This window comes from Corapipo altera, unplaced genomic scaffold (genome assembly GCF_003945725.1).
Source record: "Corapipo altera isolate COAL_440 unplaced genomic scaffold, ASM394572v1 54, whole genome shotgun sequence".
Classification (NCBI taxonomy): Eukaryota; Metazoa; Chordata; class Aves; order Passeriformes; family Pipridae; genus Corapipo; species Corapipo altera.
Window position 1 is genome coordinate 8,217,865 of NW_020884902.1, and position 22,691 is coordinate 8,240,555.

Sequence of the window (22,691 nt, forward strand, 5' to 3'; positions counted from 1 at the left end):
CATGGCACTGATGCCACAACCAGTCTCATCTTAAAAACCTCCAGGGATGGTGACTCCACTCCCTCCCTGGGCAGCCCATTCCAGTGGCTGATTACTTTCTCTGTAAAAAATTTCTTCCTAATATCCAACCTAAACCTCCCCTGAGAGAGCTGAAGACCCAGCCCTCTTTTCCTACTGCTGGTTCCTGGGAGAAGAGACCAACCCCCCCCCGGCTCCCCCCTCCTGTCAGGGAGTTGTAGAGAGTGAGGAGGTCTCCCCTGAGCCTCCTCTTCTCCAGGCTGAACAGCCCCAGCTCCCTCAGCCTCTCCTCACAGCACTTGTGCTCCAGTCCCTTCCCCAGCCTTGTTGCTCTTCTCTGGACCTGCTCCAGCCCCTCCATGTCCTTCCTGAACTGAGCGACCCAGAACTGGACACAGCACTTGAGGTGTGGCCTCACCAACACTGAGTACAGGGAGAGAATCACTTCCCTGGACCTGTTGGCCACACTGTTCCTGATCCAGGCCACGATCCATTGGCCTTCTTGGCCACCTGGGCACACTCTGGCTCCTGTTCAGCTTCCTGTCAATCCAAATTCCCAGCTCCCTTTCTGCCTGGCTGCTCTCCAGCCGCTCTGTGCCCAGCCTGTAGCACTGCAGGGGGTTGTTGTGGCCAAAGTGCAGGACCTGGCACTTCGCCTTGTTGAACCTCATCCCATTGGAATCAGCCCAACTCTCCAGCTTTTCCAGGTCCCTCTGAAAAGCCCTCCTGCCTTCCAGCAAATTGATACTCCCCCCCAGCTTGGTGTCATCTGCAAATTTGCTGGATGGACTCAATCCCCTCATCCAGATCATCAATAAAAACATTAAACAGAACTGGGCCCAACACTGATCCCTGGGGGACACCACTAGTGACTGGATCCCACCTGGATGCAGCACCGTTCAGCACCACTCTCTGGGCCAGTTCCTAACCCAGCACAGAGTGCTCCTCTGTGTCATGGGCTGCAGCTTTTTCAGGAGAATGCTGTGGGAGATGGTGTCAAAGGCTTTGCTGATGTCAAGATAGACATATCCACAGCCCTCCCCTCATCCACCAGGTGGGTCACCTGATTGTAAAACGAGATCAGGCTGGTCAGACAGGACCCGCCCCTCCTAAACCTGTGCTGGCTGGGTCTGATCCCTTGCCCATCCTGTAGGTGTTGTGTGATTGCACTGAGGATGATCTGCTCCATAACCTTGCCAGGCACTGAGGTCAGGCTGACAGGCCTGGAGTTTCCCGGGTCCTCCTTCCGGCCCTTTTTGTGGATGGGCGTGACATTTGCCAACTTCCAATCATCTGGGACCTCCCCAGTGAGCCAGGACTGTTGGTAGATGATGGAGAGCGGCTTGGTGAGCTCTTCTGCCAGCTCCCTCATCACCCTTGGGTGGATCCCATCTGGTCCCATAGACTTGTGAGGATCCAAGTGGCTCAGCAGGTCGCTGACTGTTCCCTCCTGGATTACAGGGGGGTATTTGGCTTCTTATCTCTGTCTACAAGCTCCAGAGGCCAGCTGTCCTGAGGACAACCTGTCTTACTGTTGAAAACTGAGGCAAAGAAGCTGTTAAGTGCCTCAGCCTTTTCCTCATCTTTGTTGACTATGTTCCCCCCCAAGTCCATAAAAGAATGGAGGTTTTCCTTGCCCCTCCTTTTGCTATTGATGTATTTGTAGAAGCACTTCTTGTTATCCCTGACAGAAGTGGCTAGATTGAATTCAAATTGTGCCTTTGTCTCTAATTTTCTTTCTACGTGACCGAACTATATTCTTAAACTCTTCCTGAGTAGCCAGCCCTTTTTTCCATAGTTGGTAAACTCTCTTTTTTCCCCAAATTTCCTTCAAAATCTCCCCATTCAGCCAGACCGGTCGTCTTCCCCGCCGGCTAGCCTTTCGGCTCACTGGGACAGCTCCCCTGCGTTCAAGAATTCCTTCTTGAAGCATGTCCATCCCTCCTGGACCCTTTGTTTTCCAGGGCTGTTTCCCAAGGTACCCTCTGAACCAGTCTTCTGAGTAGTCCTCTGGGAAAAGCACAGCAATTATTCATACAGACTAATTTTAAAATCTTGTGTCCACTTTGATCTTAAATGCAAGGAATTTCGCAGACTCACAACGTTGCTTAGGTTGAAAGGAACCTTCTGAGATGACCTAGTGCAGCCCTCTGTGCTCAAGCACAGTCACCTGAGCAGGACTGTGCCCAGCTGCATTTGGAGTATCTTCACCAATGGAGACTCCACAGTCTCTCTGGGCAACATATTCCAATGTGTGACCATTGGAATATCTTTTGTAAGGCTATTAAATATTTTATAAAAAAGCTTATCAGTCATGATCTGAAACAAAACTTCTTATAAAAATTACTAAACTGCTCAAATACTGTAAAAATCCACATCTCACCTGGGTAATTAAACCTCATTTGGGCAGACAGGTGATTTTCAAAGAAATATGATCCGCACCAGTGGTACAAAACACGTCATTCTCGTCATGTGACTGTTTGACCAGAAAGAGTCTCCTTAAAGTGACTGTCAGTAACCAAGGGCATGAAGGCTGGTGCTGTGGTACAAGATGCATTTTTAGTAAAATCACTTGTTTGCTGTACAGATGTGCACAATTATTTCACTGCACTTTAAAGAAGTTGCTGTAGCTGCCTTTTGCTGTATTTACCCAAATAGAACCCAACTCCTGTGACACTTTTTGGGAATAGGTTGATCTTTAACCTTTAATAGGAAAAATTATATGAGCTTATAGTAAGACCATTCCTACTTGATAGACTGATTTTTAAAAAGTAATAAAATAACATATTCCTGGATTGGTATTGAAACTTTTTAGTCTGATTGTGTACAGAGTACAGAGCAGTTTGGCCAAACTGCAAGTCTGACCAGAGTAACCAACACAGCACTCGCTCCAGGGGGTGAACCCGAATGTTGTTTTGGTCACCTGCTTATCCTGACAGAATTCATATTTAAATAACACTCAACTTCTTGCAGACCATTACACTGTGATAATGTTTATATCTTTCCATGAATCTCATTTTTTAAATTTGAAACTAATTTTTTTTTCATTTTTTTATAACTTTAGATCTAAAAAGCATTTTCTGTGAAGGATTATGATTGATAGTATAGATTTCTTTTATGCCTTAGTATTCTGACCTTCACCTGTTACAAGCTTGGTGTTGTGGGAAGAAAAGGAAACCATTCCATGAAAATATCTTCTGCCTATTTCTGTAATTTTTGTGATTATCTAGTCAGTCAGAATCTTTACTCGCCTCCAGCATGGAGCTTATCTTCTGTTACATCCCTTCTACCACATAGATGTATATGTTGTATGAACTCCTAAAAATAAATGCAATTTCATCCTAGCTAATTGTCTGTACCATGGACACTACATTAACAAAATGGGGTACTCACACATTTCTTGCTCACTTGTGTTCTTCCGTGTGCAAGAATCCTCATTCCTTAGTAATTCCATTGTGCTTCTGAATTTATTGTTCATTATTAGAAGTTATCTGGAATTACAAAGTGTAGAAATATAAGCAGGTACTTGTTTGCTCATTAAAATATGTGAGGAAAAAGGCCTTCTGATTGCTGTGGGCTTTGAAATGTGGCCCTTGGTAGCAGTTTTGAAAAGTTATTTGGAGTATGGATATCAGCTGACAGCTCAGAGTCCTTTAAATTTGGGAATATTAAATATTATAGGTGTATAAATCATTTATTTAAGCAGATGGCTGAAAATATGTGGTCATCTTGTTACTGTGTACTTTCTGGAAGGAATGTAGTATTTATGTTTGCTTATCTATAGGCAATAGTGCAGGTTATAGTGTAATATTGGTTTTGGCAGCAAGGATGGTCTATCTGAAAAATGAGATCTTATCCTTAAACATGCCAAATATTTATGTAGTACACAGACATGTAAGTACTTCCAACAACTTACCTTTTCAGGTAAGGCAAGACAGCCTCCTGAATTTTATGAGTTCCAAAATTAGCAGGATTCATAATTTACTTCTCATTAAAATTAAACATTTATAGTAGTAGCTGTAGATTGCAGTGTTTGTACGGCTACATTGTGCATGCTGTTGTACTGGAAGTTTTCTTAATGTTCATTTTTAGATGTATTTCAGTAAAAGTCTTGACACTTAAGGCAGAAAGTTTTAAAAAACTAAACACAACAAAATACAAAAACACCCCAAACAAACCAAAAAGCCCCAAAATACAAAACCCCAAAAAGCAGCCAAACATCTGTTTGTAAGAAAATGGACTAAATAACTATATTCCTCTCTTTATTAATGTAGTTCAAAAATAGTAAGTTTTTTTAGAAATGGAGTATTGTATTTGATTGTAGACCACCTTTATTCTGTTAGCTCAGTGGTCCAATGGATTAAAGCAGCTTTCTTGAATTATTTACCATATAGATCTCATCCAAGTTCTTATTGGATTGCAGTATTTTAATGAAATGATTGCACTGAAGGAATTCCGAAGGTGCTTACCCTCACTGCTGCCATAACCCCCTCACTCAGCAGAGTAGCAGGGTGGCAGAACTTGTTAGCAGAATTCACAAGGCAGTATTTATTCTCAAAGCAGATTTCAACCATTGTTAAAAAAAATCCCCTTATTTTCAACAAAGTGACACCATCCATAGTGAGAACTAGAGAAAAGACAGCTGATTTCTGAAATATGTGAATAAAAATAATGGCCTATGCTTAACTGTATTGTCTTTTACAGTGAACTTGTCTTGTTAGAAAGAAATTGTGGTTATTTCTTTATAGAAAAAAATATTGATACCCCAAGGCCAAATCTGAGATTTCTCTGAACCTCTCAGTTGTTGCTGGGAATTGCAGTTCCTTGTGTTCTCCTGGCTCGTCAGGAGTTGCAAACCATGTGAGAAAATTAGGTGGTGTCTCATGTGTGCAACATTTTACCATGTCTCTTATTGCAGAGAAATTTTTAGAACTCAGAACATGTTTTGAAATGTGAAATTTCTTTACGAATGTCTTTACTTGGAAGCTGTTCAGTTACCACTCTGCTGCCAAAGCAGGTGAGGGCATTCCATGGTGCATGTTTTCTTTTGTCCAAATGCAACAAGTGCTTCTGTCTCCTCTCACCTGCACTTTGGAGCAGAACAGCTGAATGTGGAGCTGCTTGGGCTGCATTTCTCTCTTACTAAATTTCCAAGGGATAATGTGAGCAGAGCCGTAGGTGTTTGGGGAACTTTCTTGGCTGTCATAGGTTATTTAGATCTTGCTCCCTCTCAGCTCATATACCTTAACATTTTCTCGTTATAACAACAATAATTTAAGCAAAGGGAGGAGATCTGTACTTTCAAATAACCTTCACAGTAAATGTACACTCTGTAGAGCGTGACTTTCACAATTCATTGCCTGATACATGAGGCATGTAGGGCCACTTGGACTCATCAGACTATTTCAGGTTCTCCATTCAATTCAATCATTCAGTATTAGCAAAGTATTTCTATATTCTTGTTGATTCTGCACCTGGTTTAAAGTAGGTTGTCTAGAAATTCTGGTAACTTGCAGAGTTTCTTACTGCATGTTCATAGCTGCTGCTTGCATTTCCAACATCTGTCTTGTGTATTAAGTATCTGATCAGTGTTAGAGTTTCAGTGCCAGTGTTCTGCTGTGTGACTGTTGATGGCTGCAGTCCTCAACATCGGGACTGGCATTGTTACCCCTTGTTGGGCCATGGATTGAATAGATTTTTGAGTGTATTTTTCTGTGGGAATATGACATCTATGTTTAAAAACACCTTTAGTTTAATTTTATATCAGTATGAATCATGCAGGTGTTCATACCAGTAGTTGCCCATGAAAACGGTTTCCTCCACTTGTGGAGCTGCAGTCTGGCCACTGGCTTTGCACTGTTAATGATCTCTACCCGTTTCTTGTCTTCTGAATTTCACAAAACTGGCCCTGTGGTGTTTAACCAGTGTTATGAACACACCTGTTAAATGTCAGCTGAGACTATGAGCTCAAATGTGTTTGTCATACTTGAACTGGAAGCATTAGTTGATATGTGACATATATTAGAAACAGGGAATTTTTGCTGTTGTTTTGAAATTGTTACTAAATCAGAAAGAAAACAAGATCTTAATCATTCAGATTTTATAAGTTGCTCTTTAAATATGAAATAATATGTATTATCTAATTTGTAGGAGGGTATTTTTGTTACGAATTATGTGACTCATTCCTACAGAAAGAAAAATCTTGTGCTGTTGATACACTGCATTTATATATTCAAGTTTGTTTATTTTGAGTAATAGGGAACTGTTTCAGTCATACAACTATCTACATATTATTAAAAATACACTTTCAGCAGGGAGTTTCATTACAATGCAATAAAACCAGTTTATTTTATGAGACTTCTGGATGTTCTTGGTTGTCCAAAATGATGCACTAGTGTATTCTGGAATGTTTTCCAGCACATTATATTGCATAGGGATTTTTTTTTAAAATACCTAAGCTGAATCATGCTTTTCACAATTTAAGCTTATTACTATTCATAATGAACGTGTGAAAAAGCTCCATCAGTTGAGGTGGTCAAATAATCTTGCTAAAGATTTCTTTCAACAAAAAACTACCTTTTTTTTTTTTCTAGTAAAAAACTTTTGCCATTACCGAAGTTGTTATACATTTATGAGAGCATTTATAAAACTTTAATTTTTATTGACAGTGTGTCTTAAACATACTTATCTGGGGTTACCTAATTTTTGGTTATTGTGCATTGTGTCTATGTATGAAGAAACAGGTTTTGCAGACTAAAAATAATCTGGATCATTTTAAGGAGTAAGAAACTGAATCAGAAGTGGGCCCATTTACCCCAAATTGTTTCTCTCCTTTCCACCAAACCCCCACAGTGGTTGGTAACCATCTTCTGTTGGTATGAATACTTCTATGGGCAGTTATACCCATCTGTGTTCTTAAATAGTTCCTTTACCTGTAACCTAACAGTCTTCTTTTTAAAACAGCTTCAGGCTCTCCTTCAGATCTGGCCCAAGCTGCTGCCCAGAGAAGCTTTGGAGCTGTTGGATTTCAATTACCCAGATCAGTATGTCAGGGAATATGCAGTGGGTTGTTTAAGGCAGATGAGGTGAGTATGTTGTATTACTTTACCATCTGAGGATTTCTGGGGTGGAAAACTGCATTCAGTTTGTTTACAGGAGAAAAAAGAACCCGGAGAGGAAAGAGTTAAACACTCTGCCTACCATGAATAGGTGGCCAAATAAAGCAGTCAAATTTCTAGATAGGGACATTGGCAGCCAAATAAAACCTTTTTATTCTGGCATCTCCTAGTCAATAATGATTATTTTCCATGTTGCAAAGTGTACCTTTGTCCAAGAAAGGGACAAACACACACAACCCTCTCTGGGACAAAGGGAGAGCGAGATGCTGTGAGAACTTTTTAAAAACAAAGGGAGAAATATTACAGTACTCAAATCCTGTAAGACCTAATGTGCAACCACCTCACACTCTGTGTCAGGGATTGGCTGCATCACAAAACAGGAACATAAGCTGTAGCATATAATAAATAATGGGAGAATTACTGATGTGTTTGTTCTTCACAGGAGCCTTCTCTCTCTGCAGTTCTTCCCTTATTACATTTCATTCTGCTCTCCACTGTAATCTAGGGCAAGACTTGTGTAACATTATCATTACTGCATATTTCCTGTCCTTGAATTCTGAATTCTCTGTGGTGAATGGTTTAATGATTAATTTTTTAACGGTCAAGGCTAGACTTTTGGGGTAAGAAAAAATAAATTATCTGGACTTCTTTCAAATGCAAACAAGCAGTTTTAGCTGCCTGGCTATCCTAATAATACCAAATTGTTATGTCTGGAATTATTTCCATCTGGCAGTTGCACTAAGATGTGTATTATCCTTCTCCATGTGATTGAAAAATTGGGGAATGCTCTTGCTATTGAAACAAATCTGTTATTGTTGGATTTTTCATATGCATCTGAATTTCTGGAGTATCATTAATCTAGTTACTCTTACTAACTGTCTTGATGTAACTCATTCTAGTGATGAAGAGCTCTCTCAGTATCTTCTCCAACTTGTGCAAGTCCTGAAGTATGAGCCCTTTCTGGATTGTGCACTCTCCAGGTTTCTCTTGGAAAGAGCACTCGCCAATAGGCGAATAGGACAGATGTTGTTCTGGCATCTAAGGTAGGAGTTCTTCCCTTTTGTCTTTCTGAAGTTGCTGAGCCTGATTGGACTTTCAAATTTGATTTCTTGAGGATTTTGCTAAATGAGCCATTTTCATAGTATTCTATAAATCCTCTTTATGTTTCTTTATCTTTGGCATTTAGAGATCGGAGCAAGTCTGTCATTAAATAAAGTGATTTGTAATCTACCACATGATGAAAGAATTGCAATAGACACACAATAGTTTTGTGTGTCATTTCTACTTTTGATGAGCAGTTTCATGAATGGCAGAAGCCTTGCAGAATGGACTATAGGTTTATTCTGGCTTCAAAGCACAATTTATTTTAATATTTCTAACTAAAAAGAGGAAGTACTACATGAAAATGTTTTGGAGGATAATTAACTCTGGTATAAAGTTCAATGGTTTGATTCAATGTGTTCCCCTTTGGACAAATTTGGGCTTTTCCCTTACAAAGATTTGGGAACACGTGGTTTAACATCAACCCCAATTGTCAGGATCATCTTCTGTGACTTATCAGTACTGCTCTGAGTAAAAGGGGGTCCTGAAACAGGTATTCAATTGCTACCTCTAAACATTAACACCACTGCCTCCAGAGCAGTCCTGGACCTTGCAACAAGTGGCATGTATCAAACCTAGCCTGTCTTCATAGTCTTCAGCACAAAAGTGTTCTGCTATTTCTTAAGAGTTCTGGCTTTTTGTTTTATCTACATGTCCATGATGTGGTTTTATGTTTGATTTGGGGTTTTGTAATGACTGGAAGAACACAGATCTGTAAGTGCCATGGTCTGACAAGAAGCCTTTCTCCTCACAGGTCAGAGGTTCACATCCCTGCTGTCTCGGTGCAGTTTGGTTTGATTCTGGAAGCTTACTGCAGAGGAAGTGTTGCTCACATGAAAGTGCTTGCTAAACAGGTATGGGCTCCCCTTCTCCTGGCAGGCTTGACTTCTCTCAGTTTGTAACTGATGCTCATTCCATTGTTCCTGTGGGGCATATTGGTTACCTTGACAAAGTCCATCTGCTGGGAATGGGGGAGAGAAGGAAGCATGTGTGACACAGAGAATTAAAAGGGCTCAATGGATGATGGAGCTGCCTCCCTGGTACAGAGGGCAGCCAGTGCTGTGGGCCCTCAGCGGTAGTGAGCTGGTTTAGCAGATGTGAGAGGTACCTCCAGCAGCCTGGATGTATTCTGGGTACAACAGCAGACTGTGGATTGTTAACTGAAGAAGGCCTTCTGTGCACTTGACCTTTTCCCCTCAGTAAAGGCAGCTTGTTCTAAATTTTACTTAGATGACTCCAAGACTACTTCCTGCAGCTTTGGCTTTTGTTAAAGGGTGATGCAAAACCCCTTGAAGTTGTAGTATAGTGTAGTGCTCCCTGGAAATAGAGGTGTTGAAGTAACCCAAATACTCATTTTAGTGTTAATATAGATGTGCCATTTCCAGAGGGAAAAAAAAAAGAAAAAAAAGGAGAGAGATGTGTTTGCTTTTAAATGCCCTAAAAAGCATGAGAGGTTTGCTTTTAAAAACACTAATAAGTCTATCAGCAGATCATTAAGAGACACTCACAAATCATGTTTGAAATCTCTAATGCAGTTTTACTGAGTTAATTTAGATTGTGACCATAAAAATATTTGAAAAATGATCTCTCTTGGAGTTAATGTATTTGCTGTATCAGATCACAAAGACTCACTCAGTGTATGACTGACTGGTGAGTGGCATTTGTCTGCATTAAAACTATCCTTTGGGAGGCATATGGAACAGGAATGTTCTGCTGTGCTCTTTAGTGCTGCAGCTCACAGGGCATGGAAGAGACCATCTCTTACATATGTGTGCTTGTTAGCATTGTCAGAATCATAAAAAGATTAGGTAGTGAAATGCTTTAAGCAATAGATGTAAGGTCAGTAAAGTTTTTGTGCACTTTACAGGAAGCAAATGTCAGTACAATCAAAGAAAGGGCAAAAAAATTCCCAACTGTACAAACACGGAAGAAATTCAAAGTAGAAATACTTCAAAAAGTTCCTGTTTGTACAACACAGGTTCCATTTTGTTCCCCTGTCACTGATGTTTGTACAGCTCCTAGAATAGTGGAAAAGCAGAGGGCTTTTGGTTTTGACAGATGGCTGACCTGGCAGGTCTCCACTGCCCAGTTTTATAATCAAGCTGCATACAATTTCCACAGCATCCTGCCTGACAGGGTTCGGTCTGTGGGAGGGGTAAGTTTTGACTCAGCACCTTGTAAGTTAGACTGAAGCTTCCTTGTATAGAAATCAGCTTTCATAATTATTACCCTGGTGTTGTTTGCTGGAGAATCTCTATTGCTGAGCACGTTAACTGTGGCTGGTGCAAACACAGCTGGTTGTTATAAGAACTGTTTTGGTTTGTTTGCCAACAAGTTGTTTAGCTGTAGAAACTGTATTGGTTGTATGTGCTGTCTAGGTTTCTTACCAGAGGGCTTTGCTCTGTCAGTGTTGTACATTTACAACAGTAGTTTTCTTAGAAATTATGTACCAGTAGAAAACTTTCCAAAACAGAATGGAAAGAAAGAGTTAAACTACTTGTATTACTGCAAATAATTACCTTGACTTTTTACACATTTTTAGCTTAAAAATACTGTTTAGTTGAGGTGCTGTGATTTGGAGCACCTTAGTCGATTCGCGCTTTTGCCTTATGCCTGACTTCAACAGCATTTTAATGACAAACATTTAAGACTCTGAGCTGTGACAACTGTCTGCAAGTGGTCATGTGGCCACATCTTATTGGGTGCAACTTAATGTGAACAATGAAGAATCTGCATCCACATCTCCTCTCAAATAGTGTCTGATTTTGTTAGAAATATGAAGCAATCAGTGTTTGTGTTGACTTATGTATGGATAGAGGCACCTATGTCATGTTCTTGGTTGAATTAGTATTTGTATTTTGAAGAAGGAATTTGTGTTGATGTATCATACATTAAAATGCCCCATTCATCTTTCAAGAAATGTTAAGTCATGCTTTTAAAAGTGACTCAAAGCTTAGGGGCTTTCATCCCATCAATGTCTCTGCTAATTATGAAAATGGTATTTCTGGAACTTGAGTGACTTAATTGCCATCTATTATTTCCATTTTTAAAAAGCTGGAGAATTATTTAATACATTTTTTGTTTTCAAATGGGATTTTGCACTGTATTATATGTTAAATTAGAGCAATAACTCTTAAAGATAAAATGTCTCTTTCAGGTGGAAGCCCTTAATAAAATGAAGACTTTAAATAGTCTAATTAAGCTGAATGCCATGAAGCAAAGCAAAGCAAAAGGAAAAGACGCCATGCATACGTGTTTGAAACAAAATGCTTACAGAGAAGCACTTTCTGACCTTCAGTCTCCTCTGAATCCTTCTGTTATACTTTCAGAACTGCAGTGAGTAAAGAATGAGTGAATACAATTTCACTGTAGCTTTTGCATGGAATCAGTAGAGCAGAAAGTTCCTCTGGCTGTGTTGTTCAGCTGATGTGCTGTCATGGGGAGCTTTTCCTATGGTGAGGGGTCTGCTGGGAATCTTCCTAAGGTTAAGATACCAGTTGAGTTAGAAGATATTTGTGATCCACCATGAAACTCAATATTCTCTTAACTGATCCATTACCATAGCTAAACATATTTAAATATAAACCTCAAAGTTCATTAGACTGCATTCCTTCCTTCTGTTTATAACAATAAGCACAGAAGTCACTAAAACTTTTCCCAGCACATAAAGTCTGAAAATTGATGGGAAGGAATATAAAGAAAACTATTTTCTCTGAAAATGAGGATGCTTGATTTAAGCACTGGAGATGTGTATGCCAATCAAACACAGTCCATCTATAATATGTCCATAGCTTGATAAGTGCTCATAGCATAGCTGCAGAATGAATGCTGAGAGAGCATTTAGGTATTTCCAAACTGGAAGTCTGTGTTCTGGCATGTTCTGAACCATGGTTAGACCTTTTCAGTTGAATTATTCGTATTTGACTAAAACTTCTGTTGTATTTTCTTCTAGTGTTGAGAAGTGTAGATACATGGATTCTAAAATGAAGCCTCTATGGATAGTATACAACAACAAAATGTTTGGAGGAGATCTTGTAGGGATCATCTTTAAAAATGGTGATGGTAAGTAATGCTAAAAACTTTAAATTTTTCCTTTTCCTTTTCATTACCACGCTTGCACTTAAGCTGTGTTGCTGTGTTTTGCCATAATGTAAAGGTGGATTACTCTAACACTGGTAAACATTCAGCATCTTCTTCTGACTGAGTTTCAGAGTACAGGCATGGCCAGTCACGATGGTGTAATTATGGTTAATGCCACTTTAACCCTTAGGCTCGAGGAGTGTTTTTAGATACCTTTTCCTGAGGGCCTTATAAACTTCAGAAAGTTTGTTTGCAACACAGTGAGAACCTGAAGCAGCAGTTTCACCCTTTGGTTACAGATCTCCGACAGGACATGTTGACGCTCCAGATTTTGCGTTTGATGGACATCCTTTGGAAAGAAGCTGGTCTGGACCTCCGGTAAGGATCTCTGGAGGGCTTTGGATAGAGAGTCTACTTTTAGAAGTAAAGCTTTCCTGTTTTTAAGTACCTTCCCTACTGCCCCCTTTCTAAACATCAGTATGGATACCCAAAGGTTTCAGTTGTCACAGCTAAGGTGAACCTTCTCTCCTTCCTGCTCTGAGCAGTCCCCTTATGGCTGTTCACACTGACACAGTCACTGTGAGCACCTTCAGTGGAGATGCTGAATCCCACTTTGTATGCTTTTGTTGATAAAACACTATTTGGACGTCAGAAGACACTTTTCAGACCAGAAATATCTTTGTATTTTTCAAAGTCTCTTGCAAAGCAGCTTTCTTACCTTCGTATGCTTGCCAAGGTAAGTATTACTTCTTTGTAGGAATATCAGAGTATCCCAAAGAGAAACAGGATCAGGCATTCTTCCATGTCATCATACAACCCTCTAGTACATGGGGAACTTTTCCACCCAAGTTATGCACCAGTTTTAGGTAATATGATTATCAAATTCTAACTAGTCTTTAGAAAAGTAGTCCTAAAGAAGGCACTGGGTGTCACATTATTATAAACCATTTGGAGGCCATAAATTCAATTTTATGTCTGTGAAAGGGCTGCATTTAATTTTTCAGGTTTTTTTTTTAATTCTAGAAATATTTATTTAAATATTTATTTTAGTTTCTTTGAACTCATTTCAAATGTTTTATGGTTCAAGCATAAACAGTGGGAGCTACATAAGGCACTTAACATCAGCACAGAGAAGTGAAATTATAAACTTGTTACTTGTTTGCTTATAGAAAGGTAGGAATGTGAATTACAAACTGTTTCTGGAAATGTACATTTGTGAGGTGGCTGAATGTGTGTTAAATTGAACACTGACTTGAGGAAACCTTAGATAATTTGTCATTATAAATAGACTCTGAGGAGACCAATCCATCATTTAGGGGCAAGGACAGCTTCTGGCAGCTGTGGAACTCCAAATGAGGCATCCTTTGGTTGCTGCCTTCCCAGAATCTTAGTTTGTGATGCCAGCCTGGGCCACACACTGTGCCTAGCAAACAGGAATAGTGATTAGAGTCATCAAATATACTTCTCCTGACAAAGGCTTTTTTTTTAAACTTAGCAAAGGAAAACCAAAAGGTAGCTCTGATGTCCAAGTTTTTTCTTAAAACTCTTGAGAAGAAAAAAAAGTAGAAAGGGGAAGTTCCTAGTGAGAATTGAAGTTCTATATTTGGCCTCTTCCATTTATTTGCTTAACTGGGCTTGTTTTTGCTTGGGTATGAGTCATGATCTCAGGCAGAAAAATAGTGTCAATGGAGCTGCTTTCCTGAAAAATAGTGTCATATGCCCTTACCAATGCTTCTTGCCCTGTATTGTCCTTGGAGGCTTTAGTTTCCCTGAAGGTGTTCATTCCATTTGTGGATACATAATGGATTTTACACTTGTCAACTTTTCTCCACTACAGAAAGTTTGATAACTCCACCCAAGTAAAATCAGGGCTTCTTGTGCCACTGGTGTCAGGGCAGAAGCACTTGCTGTTTGCCTTTCCCCATCAGTCATGTTTTGTCACAAGCAAATTGTGCAGCTTCTGTGAAGCGTGGATCAAGTGGCAACCAATCCACTGCCATCGAGGAGTTGGGGACATGATCAGTTCCCTTTTAATTACACTGTGATCCACAGTAGTTTAGGAGTGATTTAAAATTAAATCTTAACTCAGTCTGCATCTAAGGCAAGCACGATATTCCCAATGGGATTTCTCTTCTCTAGAGAAGAACACTGAATATATATTGATTTTGATGTCTCCAAAGCTGAAGGAGGGGAAGTGTTTGTTTGTTTGTTTAACTGTCAACTAATGTGTCTCATGGGTAAACTGGCCTTTTGCATGTGTGTGTTGTGCTGCCTGGGTTCCTGTGTGTGAGGTCTGACTGAACAACACAACCAGGGCAGGGTTAGTAAGGGAAAGGAGATCTGTTTGTGCAGGAGGATGCAGCAGTGCTCCAGTAGGTCCTGGGCTGGCACTGGGTGGACTGTGCACGCACAGCTGAGTAAAACCTGAGGTGCAGATTGATCTGCTTCCCAGTGCAGAGCCAGCCATGAGCAGAATGACAACTGAAACTGAGACAGAAAAACTTTCAAACCCCCTGAAAAGTTACAACTCCTCAAGTTACAAATTCTGCCTGTGAAGTCCCGTATGGGCATACTCAGAGCAGATTACATAGCTTATTCTACTATTTCCACAAGGAATGTTGAACTATTACAAATCCATGTCACAGCACAGGAGCATAACGTGTCTTCCCAGGGGTGCTGTGGGGTCTGGGGTGTTGCACCTCTTAGGAAAGTAATCCTTGCATAAGGAAGTGTTTCAACTGCTTTACTTGTATTAGAGCAGCAAAGGTGTGTTAAGGGAAAAACTAGTAAAGTAACAGAGCAACAGAAAATCCTGAATTTCTGGAGTTTGATCTGCGTTGACTCACTTTTGCTGTGGTAAATTGTCATAAAAGTATTTAATACTTGGTTACTTTTTTGGATGTTCTCCAAAGTACTTTTTTGTTTCATGCTTGTTTATTGTGGGGTTTCATTTTCATCTCCCTTATGAGTGAGGTCTGATGTTATGTGGATGTGCATGAATGAAATCAGAATTCACACAAATACTGAAAATGTATTTGTTACAACTATAGGGAATGTCATCTTTTTTAAACTACTGGACCTGAAGTTACAGAGAATATGTTGATAAATTACCAGAATTTGGTGTGTATTTGGAAGGATACTGCTTTGGAGAATTAAACTCTTAAAAAAAAGAACAATTTTAAAGGAGCAGAGAGAAAATTTTCTGTCTTGTTTAGGACTGCAGTATTGATCTGTCCATGGCTTTCACTGGCTTTAAAAAGCAGGGAGCGTATCCTGCTGGCAGATGTTGAAGTCAGAAAGACCAGAATGAGATGGAAAGGGCCCAGAGGATTTGTCCCTAACTTGACTCCTGTCAAACCGTCTCTCTGACAAGGATGTTTTTTCCTCCGGTTATAAGCACACAGCCCTCAAGGGGCTGAAGGCTTTCATCATTGCTTGCTTTTGAAGGGGAAGTTGCTGGACCTGTGCCCAGTTAAGCTGCAAGTAGGGTGGGTTGAAATGCCATGGAAGAAGGCCAGCGTGCACTTTAACCTGGCAATATTTGGCTCACATTTGTCGTGTCGTGATAAGGGTGGGCTGTGCTTCCTCGTGTCGTGGGCGCTGCCATTGGATGGTTACACCATTCTGTTCATTGTGAGACCTGCTGGGCTGGAACTGGGACATAGATCAGAACAGAAATGGGAAGAGGGTTCCAAGTCTGCACTTCTTTTGTTGTTTTGAAGTTGAGTGTTCTCGAAATACCCTGTTGAATCTGGTTTTCAGTTTGCTTTGTTGACAGAAGAGTCCCAGACTATGTAGTACTGCAGCTTGTGCTGTTTCAGTTGTATGTTATCCCTGAGGTAGAGAAACTACTCAGTTGCTTCATAGCTATTATGGTAAAAAAATGTCATTAATTTTGTATGGAATTTTATTTATTTTCCTTCTATGGCTTGGGATAACAGGCTGTGTCAGTTAGGAGATGAGGTTCTGCTTTGTAGCAATGAAATTTAATATCTATTCTATATATAAATAAAAATGACAGCTCCACCAGCAGTACTTTTTCTTTATATACATACATATATATATATACACACACATATAGAGATATATATGTACAAGTATATGTATGTATATATGCACACACATCAATTTTAATATGTCCTGCAATTGCTTTATACGGCTCTGTAAGTTAGTGAGTGCTAGTCTATAGCTTGTGTACTGCAGTTAGATTTTTGTGGGCATCTGTTCTCTTATACCTGGTTTTGCAATCACAATTGAGATAATATTCTTCACCTGAGATGCCTGGCACAAGAACAGACACCTCAATTTGGGATGCAGTGCCTTTGAAGAGTTTGCTATAAGTTTCCATTGCACACACTGAGCTCCCATTCCCTGGGGAGTTGGCATTCTGTTTAGCTGTTTGAGCATCTAGAGTGAGAAAACACTTATCTGCTTAGACACATCTCTCCTTAGTTCATATCCTTAACTGTGTCTTATTGTAATGCAGTGACATTGTTGGAGATATTTTCACTAGTCACAGATATATTCTTAGATACCAGGCAAGTTAAGAGATGTATTCTTGTTTTTCATTGGGTTTCTATGCTTAAATTTAGTAAGAGTTGGGAAACATTTTATGTTTATATTTAGAAGGATTTCTAGCATTTTAATTTGAAATAGGAATAAGGGGGGAAAGGACAAGATCCTTTTTTTTCCATTTACAGAAGTGATTTATCTGGAATGAGCAGGAGTGTGTTGGTGTCTGCCCGAGCAGGAATTAACAAATGCAAACATGGGGCTCCCTCTGTGGGTCGTCCCGTGAAAGTACAAGTAACTGGGAAAAATTAGGCTTCCTAAAATTTCTTTTTTTTTACATATATGTACATAATAGGAAAAATTAATGTTTTAAACGTATTGCTGGTATTTTACCTTCACAAGCAATTCGTGTACGTTGACCTGTGAGAGGTTTACTGTTCAAATGAGCGAGAGTATTCATCCCTCTCAGAAAATCGATACACTAAAGAAACATGTTGCTATGTCTGATTTTAACATGATTCTGTGTTTCCTTTCAGGATATTGCCCTATGGCTGTTTGGCGACTGGAGATCACTCTGGCCTTATTGAGGCTGTTTCTAGTTCAGAAACCATTGCTGACATTCAGTTAAATAGCAGCAACGTTGCTGCAGCTGCTGCCTTCAACAAGGATGCACTCCTGAACTGGCTGAAGGAATACAATTTAGGGTAATTTCTCAGTTATTTTCTCAGCTATAGTATGAGCTACAAAATGCCTCTTAAGTTTCTCTTTTAATGTTGAGAGAGGTATGGTTCTTCTGGCAGGTTTGTTGCTAATTATTTTTCTATTGTGTCAAATTCTGACTCAGATTCCTGGTGCCCTTGGACCTGGCATTTGCAGCATTTTCAGTGTATGTTGTTGAGTTATACTAGATTTGGCAAAACGAACAAACATGGGTCTCAAGTCTTGATGCCATTGCCTTTTTTTATTGCCTATTCTCTATGGCTACTTTTACAGTATTTTTTCTCAAGTAAGCCTGGGTTTACAGCATCCTAATGGACTTGTGGCTTATACAAGCAAAAATCCTACTTGGGATCAAGGCATGACATGAATTACCAATAGTGTGAACTAATATTGTTTGTCTTTGTGGTTACAGAGATGACTTGGATCGAGCCATTGAAGAATTTACTCTGTCTTGTGCTGGCTACTGTGTAGCTACTTATGTGTTGGGAATTGGTGACAGACACAGTGACAACATCATGGTCAGAAAAAATGGGCAGGTAAAAATCCTTTCCCTGGGCAGAATAACAGTGTGCAAGAATTGTCTTGAGAACTTGTAATTTCTTTGATTTCTTGGTGAAATTAAATTCACACATGGTTAGAAATTATGCCTTTGCTCTCTGAGAATTGAAGAAAGCTTCAAGAAGAGGAAATGTAATGCTGGTGGAAGGACAGATCAGTGCCTATTCAATAAGCAATTCTGTATCAAGAGAGGCTGTTCTGTAGAGCTTTTTCAGAACACCCAAGAGGTCTGTTAACGGTTCAGATTCACTGAATAAAAGTAATCTTAGAGTGTCTTGCAAAAGACCATCCTTAAAAATTTTGCATTTTGGAGCGGTGCAGTTTCCCCAAAGTGACAGCTCAGCCCTGCAGAAATGTTCAGTGTGGAACCCAGTACCAGCACAGTGCTGTGCACTGAGCACCTGGGTGAGCTCTTAGACACATATTTTCTTGCTTTGTATTGTAAAACTCGTCTGATTTACTTGAAATTATTCTGCCTAGAAAACTAGTAAAGGTTATAAAAGTAAGAGTTTTACAGACATTTTCAGTATTCATTTAAGTTTGTACCTACTGGAAGAAAGCTGAAATGCCCTTATCTTTGATTCTAAAATGGGAGAACTGCCACAGGTTCCTCGAGATCAACTTAATTCTGCTGGCTTTGCCTCTGTCTTTATGTGGGAAGCCCTTGGATATGATGATGATGAGCCTCATGGGCTCATCCTTGGGCTCATTTTTCTGGGTGATATTGCCAGCAAGACATCTAATGGCAGACAGCAGCACCTTAAACCTCAGATAATATTTTGCACACTGATTTGCTGCAGTGGCCACTCATAAGAGCGTGGAAAATATCACTGACTTTAAATCTTGAAATGTTTTCAAACTAACCCCAGGAGTTGAAACCATGGGCTGTGGAGGGTTGTATTAGGAGTTACAACTGTTCTTAATACCAGCATCCTGCAGAGATATTAGAAAAGTGACATATTTCACTGGAGAAATTAACTTGCAATTCTGTTACTTTTTTTAGCTCTTTCACATAGATTTTGGGCATATTCTTGGAAACTTTAAGTCCAAGTTTGGAATTAAAAGGGAACGGGTACCTTTCATACTCACCTACGATTTCATTCATGTTATTCAACAAGGAAAAACAGGGAACACTGAAAAATTTGGTCGGTGAGTGTTACTTTGATCTCTTTGTAACCGAGATGATCTCTGGTGTTAATTTGCAGCACACCAGGAACCTATCTGGGTTTGGTTTGCACATTTGCACTTGTGTGGAGGTGTCCTAACATGCATTTACTGTCCTTTCTGCTGCTCTACCTGAGCTAGAATGTACTACAGAGTATTTCATAGCCAGAAGCTGCAGCTCTGCAGTGGGAAGATGCAGTTCTACCTCCCACAGCAGGAGGTGGCAGGTTTTGCTGGGCTCATTTGTTTTTGCCTTCAGCAGCACTGGGCACTAGGCAAGGGTGCCACAGACTGTTGTTCAGGTGAGATGAAGCTTTGGCCTTAGGAACGGGCTCCCTTTTGCCCTTCTTGTCCATCAGTGCACACTCAGGGTGCTACCCCATCCTGACCTTGCTTGGACAGGCATCGAGAGCCATGTGCTCATAATCCAGACGACAGAGATAGGGACAGGTTGAGTTGATATTGAGGGACTGCTATAGAGCTTTTGTTTTTCCACTGTAGGTCCACTCAATAGGATCACGAGGGAATTTCACCTAACAAATTCTCAGGAGATGGGACACTGGCACATTCTTTCCAAAGAACAGCTGGTGATCTTTTGTGCTGATGTTTTAAGGGCTTGTTGCAGAGCCATGGGATATGTTTGTGAGAATGCATTAAAGATTCTGCAGACATCTCTGTCCTTTCTGTTCCTGTGTTCCTACAATACTAGTGTTAGACCAGATTACAAATTTTGGAAATTGTTGCGTACCTCTGTCCTCTGTGGAAGTTCTCACGTGTTGTGTTCATTGCATGTGCCCTGGTTGGACACAAAGGTTCCGGCAGTATTGTGAAGAAGCCTACTTGATCCTGCGGAAACACGGGAACCTATTTATTACACTCTTTGCACTGATGTTGACTGCAGGGCTTCCAGAGCTGACCTCTGTCAAGGACATCCAGTATCTCAAGGTAAAGTAAGATTTACAGCTCAGCAGGACTTAGCATTTTTCGAGGTTGTGAATTTTTGATTCCAAGATTAATACATTTTAATAGTTTTGCATTTCTGCAAAGATTTCCACACAGTCCTCAAAACTTTCTTTTTCAGCTCTATAGAACAAGGTCTATAGTCAGTACTAGTGCTCAAAGGAAACTGTTCCTTTCATGAGTTCAGGATCCCTGCATCTTAAATGTAGTCTTCTCAGGGGTGTTTCCATCTTGGCTCATACACAAGCATAGACCCATAAAGGTGAAAATCATTTGCTTAATTCTTTTTCAGTTTTATCTTTAAACCCAGAAAGTACCACTGATGGTACACTGATGGCTCAATGAATAGGTGAAAAAGTGTCAAAACAGGGCTAACCAGGATGTGGTTTGTGTTGAAAGATGACAGAGGCTTTAACTGTGTTTGTTAAAATTCCTAACAGTACTTGTTCTCCTGTTGTCTTAGGACTCTCTCGCCTTAGGGAAGAGTGAGGAAGAAGCACTAAAACAATTTAAGCAAAAGTTTGATGAAGCACTCCGGGAAAGTTGGACTACTAAAGTGAACTGGATGGCTCACACTGTTAGAAAAGATTACAGATCCTAGAAGACTTCTGCGCTTGCACTAAGCTGAAGGTTAGCTTGATACGTGTTTTTAGAGGGTATCTGTCCTATGGACCAACAAAACTTCAAGAAGCGTTTGGATAACGCCCTCAGGCTCACAAACAACAAAAAGAAATGGACTGAAATAATTCCTGAGTCTTTTGCACTCTGCTTCTGAATGCTTGATTCCAAGACTGTCTCTAGAAACAGTGAACATCCTGGATAATCAGTTCCTGCTGACTTTGCACGCTGAGAGCTACTAGGCATTTTTAAAAATTCTTTGGTACTTTATGGAGGTGTAAATATTTGTTTTTATACGTTAGAGTAATGTACTCTAACATACTCGGGAGGGTTGAAGACCTCTGACAGAACTGTTCTTTGTTTAAAGTTGGGACTTGAAGAGTAAATTTTTTTTTATATCCTAATCTGGCTAAAAATGACCATATTGTATATATATTTTTCATAAGACCTCTGCCCTACTGGCACAGATGCATTAATTCTACTGTAAATAGCAACCACAGTATCACTGTACTGCAGGGAGCTGCCCCACGTCTCATGCTGCTGCTGAAGGAAGGGTAGATGTCTGTAGGGTGGGGGGAGGACAGGGAACAGGGACATCTTTGGGAATGATGCAGCATCCAAATGTTCAGGGTTGTGCAATTCTGTTCCTCTGACATAACACACAAAAGAAGCCCTTCAGAGTCAGGAAGGTTAAGCCAATTCCAAACGTGCCTGAGAATCCCCTGTGGTAATGGTCTCCCACTCAGCCCCTGGGGCTTTGCCCTCAACACCCTGAGAGGCACATTTGGTTCAGGTTCAGCAAGAAGCTTCTTACAGCCTTACACTGAAATTTGTATCTCAGATTAGTTGTTCCCTGCAAAATGTACTGACTTATGTAGGGGACATTTTCATTAAATATACTACACAAAGTGGTTTTTAGAGCCTACATACCAAAAACCCCAGAACACCAATGCGAAGTCACTGATCTTTTCTCACTGTATTTATTAAAAGCTTGCAGTAATGTTGCTTTATGTTGAAGATGGTTGCTGAAGAAACTGGATTTGTTTTAATTTATTTAGTGAGATACCAGGCTTTTAGGTGCTTAAATGGAGAGCAAATTTGTTACGTGCAATAGGGAACTCCTAGTTCAAAGATGTGACATACTGTTTCCAAACATCAGCAAGAGAAATTTTAACTACTGCTTGTTCTCCGAGGGACACTGGTAGCTCTTGATTCTTGTTGACATTTGAAAGAGAATTAAACATATATATTTACCTTTTGACTAAACAGTTGTTCTGCATAGAAATGTTGATTTATGTAGGAATTTAGGTAAAGGTGCTTTTACTTTGTTGAGAGTGATTTATTTTTGTTGGTTTGAGGTTTCCTTGTTTCTTTTAGAGGTCAAGAACCTAACTGGAGCCAAGGTGGCATTCTGTACAGGGCTTTGATTCTCTTGTTCCTCGCCCTTCAGGCTTATCTATCTGAAAATCTTCTGCTTCTGGAATATTGTAAAAGTAACAAGTGTTTCGTGGTTTGGTTTTGTTGGGTTTGATTTTTTTTTTTTTATACAATATAGTAGCATTAAAAGTGCCATTTCCCCTGTTTGGTTTTTTTTTTATATAAATATATATTCTACAGCAGATGGCAGGAAGGCTAAAAAGAAACTACATTGCAGGTGATAACTGAAAAAAGTAATTTCATCCTCGGCTAATTCACAGCATGTAAATTTGCATAAGTAACTGTTCTGGGACACATTGTATTTTTCTGTGAAACAGAATACTCAGACATCTCTGCTGTGTTGTCTTGTTGAGGGAGACATAACCTTTCCCAGAAGTTTGAGATGAAGTCGGCAAGTTCACCTTG

The 22,691-nt window shown here is 40.0% G+C and overlaps 1 protein-coding gene across 5 annotated transcripts in view; it reads left to right on the forward strand.

Annotated features, from left to right (window-relative positions):
* Nucleotides 1-21,866, forward strand: part of PIK3CB (phosphatidylinositol-4,5-bisphosphate 3-kinase catalytic subunit beta) — a 282,887-nt gene extending 261,021 nt beyond the window's left edge. For 4 of the 5 annotated variants that reach the window (XM_027650417.1, XM_027650420.1, XM_027650419.1 and 1 more), the window contains 11 exons: nt 6,982-7,103; nt 8,036-8,179; nt 8,992-9,091; nt 11,395-11,573; nt 12,190-12,299; nt 12,617-12,695; nt 17,366-17,533; nt 17,962-18,085; nt 19,111-19,256; nt 20,084-20,216; nt 20,695-20,832. In XM_027650417.1, coding sequence (XP_027506218.1) covers nt 6,982-7,103; nt 8,036-8,179; nt 8,992-9,091; nt 11,395-11,573; nt 12,190-12,299; nt 12,617-12,695; nt 17,366-17,533; nt 17,962-18,085; nt 19,111-19,256; nt 20,084-20,216; nt 20,695-20,832 — 1,443 coding nt within the window. Of the gene's footprint in view, nt 1-6,981; nt 7,104-8,035; nt 8,180-8,991; nt 9,092-11,394; nt 11,574-12,189; nt 12,300-12,616; nt 12,696-17,365; nt 17,534-17,961; nt 18,086-19,110; nt 19,257-20,083; nt 20,217-20,694 lie in introns of all 5 variants that reach the window. The other variant, XM_027650418.1, reaches the window with a different exon arrangement.
* Nucleotides 21,867-22,691: the final 825 nt, after the last annotated feature.